The 9763-nt window shown below is 37.0% G+C and overlaps 1 protein-coding gene across 2 annotated transcripts; it reads left to right on the forward strand.

Moving 5' to 3' along the window:
- Positions 1 to 283: 283 nt before the first annotated feature.
- Positions 284 to 6105, forward strand: LOC140743779 (uncharacterized). Of its 2 annotated transcripts, XM_073075367.1 has the most exons (9): positions 284 to 477; positions 1056 to 1120; positions 1322 to 1403; positions 1756 to 1863; positions 2001 to 2169; positions 2657 to 2730; positions 3260 to 3352; positions 3467 to 3531; positions 5920 to 6105. In XM_073075367.1, the coding sequence occupies exons 1-9, from the start codon at positions 449 to 451 to the stop codon at positions 6084 to 6086; spliced, it is 852 nt and encodes a 283-aa protein (XP_072931468.1). In that variant the 5' UTR covers positions 284 to 448; the 3' UTR covers positions 6087 to 6105. The 2 variants fall into 2 exon arrangements, with proteins under 2 accessions (XP_072931468.1, XP_072931469.1); XM_073075368.1 differs by lacking the exon at positions 1756 to 1863.
- The last annotated feature ends 3658 nt before the right edge of the window (positions 6106 to 9763 follow it).

The following is a 9763-nucleotide window of genomic DNA, read 5'->3' on the forward strand; positions in this document are numbered from 1 at the left end:
GTATGGGGAGTTTTGGGGCCAATAAATCAATCTAGCTAAACTTCATTTAAAACAACACCGAGCAAAGCTCTTTCGTCCAGGTTAGTTACCATGTGCCTATTTATTTTGTAGACTACACTCACCTTCGAGACTTTTTTAAGGATAACTGAGGTGTGGTGGTGACAATCAATTTCTTATACGCACTTAACTTTGGACAATCAAAGTTTCGTGCCTGGGATTGAGTGGCCAAGTTTTAATCGAGCTCCTGCTAGTGCGAGTGATACTTAGACAATTTTTTTACTCATACATTTTATTCCTGGCTCCAAATTGAAACATTTTTCTTACCAAAAAAATAATTTAAGAATACTGACATTGACATAAGGTTATAGTAAATTATTTTTGTTGGGAGTAAGAGTTGACGAAGTATTAGTAACAATAATTCTAAATCCAATTTGAAATTTCTTTAAACATGAAAACTGGAGTTAATAAAGATTTAATGTACGTGTAACAATCAGTATTGTATTTTTACAAGCTTTTATTTAGTGTTACCGCTTTCCGGTTTCTGCCCATCGAATATTGCAATCAATTTCAACAAAATTTGTAAATTCTTGATTTTAAATCACTTTAATTGTCCGATCAGTAGCACCAGCTGACAGTATATTAAGTATGGTAGAAGTAAGTGAGACGTTCAAGACGCATGTTGGATACAGTGTCTATGTTCTGATTGACGTTGTCCAAACAAGTTTCGGTGCTCCCGATGAGTCTCGATAATTATTTCCTCTGGCTCCAGTTAATGCAAGATCACGGGAACGAAGGAATGGTAAACGAAAATCTATCGAGCTAGGGCCAGTTTTATTAATTATTTCAAGCACTTCAACGTTTAAAAGCACGGATTAGCCTGTATGGCACTTAATTCCTATTCGGATTTGGACTCGTGGAATTTGCTTTCAGACGATCAATTATTTTACAGGTTTTATATGACAATTATATATAACAAACGTAAAAATAAATAAATATTATCAAAAACAACAATCCTTGAAAGCTTATGATGGTTTTCATGGTTCTCGGTCGAGCAGGGCAGAGACGTCGGAGCGACAGTGTTTCGCCACGCCGCCAACGGTCACCGCTCTCGCTGAATCTCGTAAGTACCCATATATCTATGGACAGTTTTTAACTACATGCGCCTATGCTAATTGTGGTGGATAAGATGTTTTTACTTGTATACTACATCTAAATACGAAATCTATTCAGCTTTACTTGTTTTTAAAAAATAGTTATAGCGCTTTCTTGTCGAACCTGGTGGTCTGTTAATATGCAAGACGTCATCATTGTATTGGTACAGGCGGAGTTTCGAGCAGAGCGGGCAGCGACGCGACAGACGCGTGCCGCCGGCGACGACCGCGCGCGCTCTCCTCCCCTGCCAGGTACACCACAAACAAAAGTTGGGAATATTTACATATCACCTATCGGCAAACCTGTAAGTATACATTGTAATTTCCCGGGAACTGTATAGATGTACACGGACGAAGCGCCGTTCCTATATATTCACATCTGGCCGGTGCTGGTGCTCGCTGAGGGTGTTCTGACAGTTTTGCGACGCTCCCGAAGCCGACTCGCTCGCTCAGCACTGGACATTGTAATTCTGTGTGGCATACGGACTCCACTTTCCAACATTGTATCCGACTTGGTATGTGTACATGGCACCCATGATACAGGAAATCCTAGTGTGGGGCTGTAAGTGTAGAAAACGACTTACAATAATTAAAAGAGTTGCAGATCGGTGCGCGCGGCCGACAGGCCCGTGCGCCGTCCGCGCAGCCCCTCCGTGCGCACGCCGCGCTCTCCGCCGCCCTCGCCGCCGCTTCCGCCGCCACCTGCCTCTCCGTAAGCCGTACACACTATACAGCATTTTATGCTAATAAAACTATGTATTTGGTAGGAATAATTTCACTTCGTAACTAGAATATCCGAAGTCCACATCCATACAGGTACATAATATCTCGTGTTGCGTCTACCGACAGCGGTGACTTAGTGGCGGCGGTGCCGGGCGGTGGCGAGGGCGCGCGCGGGCTCGCGTACTTCTCGCCGCGGCCGCCGCCCGCGCCGCTGTGGCTGATGGCGTACTCCGCGCCGCGCCCGACTCTATGCGCCGCACCCGATACACCTATCATATCACCTCGATGGCAGAAAGTAAATAATTCACGTATAAATGTTTCTAGCAGAAAAAAGTATGGTTATAATAGCAAATCAAATAACTCATCTATATAAGTTAAACTTATCTATATAAAACTAATAAATTATCTAAATAAGCTATTATTATTGCTAACATAGTTATGTTATCTACATCTAAGAGGGGAACATAGGGTTTAAAATTAAGTTCTGTATTATTAAACAGATATTTAAAATAATAACAATATATAGCGGATATAGCGAAAGTACTAAAATCGATCATTTTTATAAAAGTTTACAACCAAAATATACTAACGAAATACGCTCAACATTTTCCATGTAAAGCAAAAATACTTAGCTCCTATATGAACTAGAATTTACGCATATTTAATGTTGACATTCAATTTAATATAAAATATTTTTCACACACTAACCAGCTCGGTGGAGATCGACCTATATACTCGGATGTTAGACCAAATATAAGTTAATTTGAAAGGGTACTTTTTAGGTAACCTTGAAAAGGTCCGAGGCCACAGCGGCCTGCGGCAAGGCGACGCATCTACGGGCAGCGTCTCCTCACCAGTAAGCCACATTTTAGCACTAACTTGTACAAATTTATTGAGCTTAGGTATTATACCTTTTTTTTTCTTCTTTTCGAGGGGGAAACCTTCAAAAGGTACCCGACGACGTGGGAGCGACGTCGGGTTATGTGGGATTTTTACCGCACTAAAACCCCCCCGGTGGCCGTCCTCGGCGCTTGTTGGAGAACTCCGGGATCTCCAACGAAACACAACCGGAGTCCTCCAAGCGCGATGCCCGAATCGGGCTCTGCCCTAGGGGAGCGTTCGCTCCTCCCACAACATCTGGTGATTACGACGGTATGCAACCACACATACCGCCGTCCTTCCCGGGGTAGCATACTGGACGGTTCGAGCTCCCACTCTTGCCGCCCGCAATCCCGGAAGCCCCCTTTTAGTCGCCTCTTACGACAGGCAGGGGATATCGTAGCCCTATTCTAGTCCCGGAACTACAGGGACATAGGTATTATACCTACGTGTACGTTATTTAACCTATAACATGTGTTTGATATTAATAACTGTCGTTTTGAAAGGTGCGCGCCTAACGATAAGCCCACTCGGCCCGCCTCCCCGCCCGCGTCGCCTCCAGCGTCCCCGCGTAGTGTCGCCGTGCAAACACAACGGAAGTACAAATATTGTTAATCCCGAGTTAAACTAAAACTGAATACACACTTAACGATTGAAATAAAAGTAAAATAAGATAAAATTACTTACCTAATTTTTTGACATTGTCTTTACAGGTCCATGTCCAGCGATTTCTCTGGCGATGAAAGAGACAGCTGCAATTTAGTTGGCAATGACAAAAGTAAGTTCGATTGAAAATACGTAGGTATTTTCATAAGATCCATAATTGACGAGGTAGCGTGTATTGGGTAATTTGCCCCACGCGGAATATTTTCGAGGCGACAACACTTCACAAATCATATTTCTAATGAATGCTTCAAAATTAATTTTTGAAGGTGGTAAAACCCTCTCTGGTTTAACTCCGGCGACACGACCGTTACACCTATTACTGCCTAATAATAGTAGTGTAAAGCACTGCTGGTTTGAGGGGTGTGGTAAGGGAGACATATTTTTACGAGTCATTCCAGCTGAGTCTTCAGGGATAGCGTCGCATCTGTGACCGACCTCAGGTAGTAGGTAGGTCTGGTTTGTAGGTCAGGTAGTCATGCACGAATCTAATATTATCTGGGGTTGATTACAAATGGCCATGGGCGGCATTAGCCACTTACTGTCAGGTGGAATGCATGTTCGTATGCTATACCTAAATTATAAAATAAATATAGTTCAAAAAACTAAAAAACACGCTTTTATGATAAAATCAATTATTTGTATTAGTATACTAATAAATAAAATTTCAATTAGTATTTATTTATTTTTTTATTTATTTTATTAAGTTCACCAACGGTTGTAACATTATACATATTTTTAAATTAAATCTAGTTACAATGCAAGCAATAAATGTACAACCACTTAGAGGTAAACATCACATGCAATACAGATCTAAACGTGGTAATGAAAATAGAATAACAAACTTTATAAACCAAAAACTAAAACAACACAAAAAAGAGAAAAAAAATAGTACAAGTAAATTAAACATTAAATTGAAACACTAATTATAATTTAGATACAGCCTTCCTAAAAGCAGCTAGACACATATTATTAATGTCGATGTCTGTGGATTCACTACGCTTATTATAGAGTATGGAAAGTCTTGCAATAGGAGAGTTTGATCCCAATTTAGTTTTACAATGGGGAGGTACGAAGAGTTGAATCGGTTTGCGAGGCATGTTGACGGGTATTCTAAAGGAGAGCTTAGAGAGAAGACGCGGACAATGTATCTGAGAATTTACTAATTTATATAAAAAGATAAGATCTAATGCATCTCTCCGAGTATCCAAGCTAGACATATTGAAGTGATCTAGAGACGCTTTATAAGAATACTCGTCTTTATTTTTGCCTAACGAATACGCAAGATGCCTGACAAATCTCTTCTGTACCCGCTCTATACGAAGCATATGGGATGCAAAATGAGGACGCCAAACTACACTCCCATATTCCAAAGTGGATCTTACAAGACTGTTATACATAATGATTTTAGTTGAAGCTTTTTGGAAAAATTTGGAATATCTAATGATAAAACCCAACATTCTAGATGCTTTCTTTATCATTGAATCTATATGTGGTACAAAAGTTAACTTGGTATCAATACTTATCCCCAGATCTTTAATTGTTTCTGTTTCACAAATTTGCGTATCATTAATGAAGTAAACTGAAGGAATGAAATGGAATTTTCTAGTAAATTTGATATGAAAGCATTTTGACACGTTAAGCTCCATTATATTTATTTTACAGTATTTGTTGTTATAGCGACCATCATTATGCACCGTCTGTAAAAAAATCAAGTGTCTATCTATTACGGTTTAAGAGATAAAGCCCTGTGACTCACGAACAGACAGCGGATGGTTTCGTTTTATCCTTTGAGTATGGAATCCTAAAAATCATTCTAAAAGATGGCATTATAGATATGTTTCAATACATTTGAGTTATAGGGAAATAACATTATTATTTTTCATAGCTAAAAATCAATCTAGTAACTTTGCCTGTACGCTCCATAAGGTGCTTTCTCTCGCCTGTAAAAAAGTCAAGTGTCTATCTATTACGGTTTAAGAGATAAAGCCCTGTGACTTACGAACAGACAGCGGAGGGTTTCGTTTTATCCTTTTAGTACGGAATCCTAAAAATCATTCTAAAAGATGGCATTATAGATATGTTTCAATACATTTGAGTTATAGGGAAATAACATTATTATTTCTCATAGCTAAAAATCAATCTAGTAACTTTGCCTGTACGCTCCATAAGGCGCTTTCTCTCCCCTCGAAAATCGTTAATCCTGAGGATGTTGATAAGGACAATGGTACAAAATTATTAAAATCGTGTATTGTCATCGGTTTTTGATAATTCTTTAAAATTTTGAATTAAACTGAACGTTCAAAGTGGATAAAAATCGAGCTCAAAGATTTCGTTACTGTTACATACATACATACAAACGTACAACCCAAGCTAATAAAAGCGTGTTAAAAAGCTCCTAACTTTTTCATACCAATATAATATAACATACATAATAAAAAATATACAATATTAGGTAAATTGTAATATAACGGTACGGATGGACGGTTGTGGTGATTTGCAGCGAACGAGTGGGCGGGCGGTGCGCGAGCGCTGCGCGACGGTCACGTGCGGCTGGCCCTGCGCGCGCTGCGGCAGCTGCGCCGCGCCGAGCGCCTGCACCGCGCCCTGCTGCGCGCGCCCGCGCCGCATCCGCCGCACCCGCCACCCGCCGACAACATTCAACATTAAACCACTTGTTCAAACCTCACCAATCTTTCATTCTTGACTATTCAAGGTTATCGTTTCCTTAGGGCTAGGGTTGTTGCGAATATCAGCATCAGCATCAGCATCAGCTGATTATCAGCTTTCTTTTAAATATCAGCATCAGCATCCGCATCCGCAACAAAAGATGCTGATATTTAATGCTGATATTGAAATTGTAACGTGTTCATTGAAGGCGGGACCGAGCTTAAATCACGTGGAGTTTTAGCCAATCACAGAAGTTTATAAGCACAAGTTGTCAACAAACAATCATTCGATTGTATTGACAACGTAATTTGGTCAGACATCAATAACTTTCGATCATAGTTCAATCAATCAATCACAGAATTATGTATTCAATTCATAATGCCACATCCAGTGAAAAGTGCAATATGACCAAATATTTCGTTATTGAACAAAGATACGACACAGTGTAGTTTTTGTAAAAAAAAATAACAAATAAATGCCGACTTCTGTGTCACTGCAGAGTGGAGGGTAGTGGATGTTGGTTTGGTTCTGAAGTCGGTGCTAAATATATTTCGTTGAGCGCCGGCTTTGGAGATATGTGCTGAGCCAAAATTTGTTTCAGTTGATTTTTGCTTTGTAGTGACATGGAAGTCGATTATATTTTTTAATTAATTTTTTTTCACCTTTTTCAGTGATGACATACTAAAAATCTTACAAATGCACTAGTCGCCCTTACGATTTTTGAAAGTTTCCCTCGATTTCTCTGGTCTGCCATCATCAGACCCTTATTTTCTTATAATGGAACTACTTTGGAAATATCTTTTTTTCCAACAAAATAAAAATCATCCAGTTCGGTTCATAAACGACGAAGTTATCCGAACAAACATAAAAAAAGACATATATACGGTAGAATTGAGAAACCGTCTCATTTTGTGAAGTTGGTTAAAAAGACTATTCTCGTAAGGGACGTACAAATACCTCAGTATAAAATATTTTTATATTTAGTATTTTTAAATATCAGCATCAGCATCGGCATCAGCTGATATTAATCTGAAAAAATCAGCATCAGCATCAGCATCAGCTGATCTAGTAAAAACCTGCATCAGCAACAACCCTGCTTAGGGCCGATTTCACCAACGTCGCATAAATCTTATTATTCTAGTTACTCGGTGACGTTGAACGAATGAATTGAACGAATACGTAATGCATCCAAGTAAAATAGACAGTTTGACGTATACTTGCACAATAGCGCTGCATATTCTTACATTTGTTCGGATAATACGTTACGTTGACAATTGAGTTGATGGTGATTCCGCGCTTTTTGGTTTAGTTTCGTTGTTTTTAGATTTTTTTTAAATTCGGCGTAAACAAATCTTTATTATTGTTTTATATAATTCGTTTATTATATTTATTTTCTTTTATAAACGGAATTTTAACACGAAATCGTGCTCTTCATATACTCCAAAATTAGCCCTTGTTTTAAACCACCGTGGGCGAGGAAATAAACAATTATCGTCATCACTATCGGTTTTGTTTAAGAGTATTTTCAGAAGACGTGCCATTTTCAAGGTTTTTTATCAATGCACACAAAAGTAGAGTCAGATTAAATAAAAACTTTCAAAAATAAATTTTATAATTTTTAGTTACGTACATAAGTTGTATATTTTTTTTAATGCAATGAAATTAACTAAATAAACTTTGCAGTATTTAGACCCACCGTTTTGTTACATTACAATATTATAATACTAACAGATGTCGCGAAATTTTTCGCGAAAGTCTAGATAGAATCAGAGCTAAGTCTGTGATTTGAAAATTGTACAATGCAGAAAAATGGGTACATCTAACTACGAGTACTACAAAGTTTATTTTCTTTACTTTTAATTTTTAATCTGTCTTCACAAGTTTTATAAAATTCAATTTCATGAATTGTACAAAGTATTAACGTTTCATTTATAGCTAATAAAAAAATATTTGTCTTATTTTAAATTATTCGCCACATTCATTTTTATTTATTTTACTAAAAAATGGAATAGATACATAGATAGATTATTTATTTCAAGAACTTAAGCAACAACAACAAATTATAACACGTAATAAACAATGAAATCCAAAAATACACATATGGAAACACAAACTTAATTATGAACTTATTGACTAAATTTTCTTAAGAAATAAATTTACACAAAATATAAAAAAAAATGAAAATAATAAAGTAACTTAAAAAATAAAAGCAAACAAAATACATAATCGAGTGTTGCAGCTAAAGTCTGTGAAAAAGGTTCCGGAGCTCAGAAAAAAACCGAGATTGGATCTCGGCAACTGATTTTCAGCCCGGCCCGTATGCGAACGTTGCTCGGAAGGCTGTGCAGTATACATCGTGCCAAGTGTTGTAAACGGGAGAAAAAAAGAAAAAAATCTTCTACCCTTTTTTTTATTAATTTTATATTAACCTACTATAAACATTGTGCTGCTCAATAAGTGCCGTTTTGTGTTACAAAAGTGAACATATTAAGAAAATTACGATTACGTGTAAGAACGAGTATGTTAAACGAAACGTTAGTATATCTGTTATCTACGTTCTATTAGAGTATTTAATTTAACCTTGTATTATATGTAGTTTAATTTTTATGGTGCCGAAGCGTAAGGAAGGATGCTGGAACATGCTATGCGCGAATAATAAAGTATAACCTACAATTGAACAGATTACCATCGGTTACCCAGCTGCTGAAAATCAGGAGTTTAGGAACAACGCCAACCACTCATTAGCAACACAGAATAGGTAAGTAGATCAACAGGTTAATTAATAACAATTAATAAACGTATTGCAAATTACTTTAACGAGATATATACTTACCTACCCCAAATATACGTAAAATTAATAGTATAATTAAATAACTACAGTTGTAATATAAATTGTAATGTATTAAGATATGTATGCGATTTATGAAATATGTAATAGTGGTGAGTAATGTCTAATAATAATCCTAGGATATGCTAAATTGTTAGATATAATAAATGAATAGATTATGTTAATTTTATCTTCGGGATACAAAAACAAAGTATTAAATAGTAAACAATTCTGCTATCTGCTGCGGTTTAAATCAATTAAAAGACGCATCGCGCTTAACACGTTCAGTGCCAACGACTCGCCCGAGTTAACATAAATTTCATTCAAGTGCTTGGGACTCGCCGGTTGAGTCCAATGTTTATCGCCAATATTTCCTAAACGCGTCCGATCGGATCGCGCGCGTAAACGATCGGAGAATAAACACGTCTCAGTGCTCGTTTAAAAACTGCAAAAATCACACGTCTAGTACGCTAAAAAATGATGGAATATCGTGTTTTCGGTAAGTATTATTATTATAAGTAGGTAATTGCTATCACTAAATTATAAATACAGCTATTTCGTTCGGAAAAAAATATTTTTAAGTTTTAAAAATTATCAACAAAAATCAACAGAATGTATAAACCATTTATTTGATTTATTGTAAAGTCTGTTACTAAACGTACAATTCTTACTATTGCATGACCACTTGATTTGTTCGGGTAACATGGTGACTCTGTCCTAACTTGAATGGAGACGCTATTGTTTTATATTTTTTTCTTTAATTTAATTATTTTTTTCTTTTTTTGTTATATAAAAATTGGTTGGTTGGTTGGTTGGTTGGTTGGTTGGTTGGTTGGTTGGTTGGTTGGTT

The sequence above is a fragment of the Epargyreus clarus genome, unplaced genomic scaffold (assembly GCF_041222505.1).
Source record: "Epargyreus clarus isolate Ecla_fem2 unplaced genomic scaffold, WU_Ecla_fem_2.2 ptg000007l, whole genome shotgun sequence".
NCBI lineage: Eukaryota > Metazoa > Arthropoda > Insecta > Lepidoptera > Hesperiidae > Epargyreus > Epargyreus clarus.

What these genes read in the sequence shown, in the direction of transcription:
- LOC140743779 (XM_073075367.1), top strand. Translation starts at nt 449, where the DNA reads ATGAAAACTGGAGTTAATAAAGATTTAAT. An exon ending in CACCGCTCTCGCTGAATCTC is followed by an intron (nt 1,121 to 1,321) that starts GTAAGTACCCAT and finishes GTATTGGTACAG; the next exon opens with GCGGAGTTTCGAGCAGAGCG. An exon ending in TTTAGTTGGCAATGACAAAA is followed by an intron (nt 3,532 to 5,919) that starts GTAAGTTCGATT and finishes GGTGATTTGCAG; the next exon opens with CGAACGAGTGGGCGGGCGGT.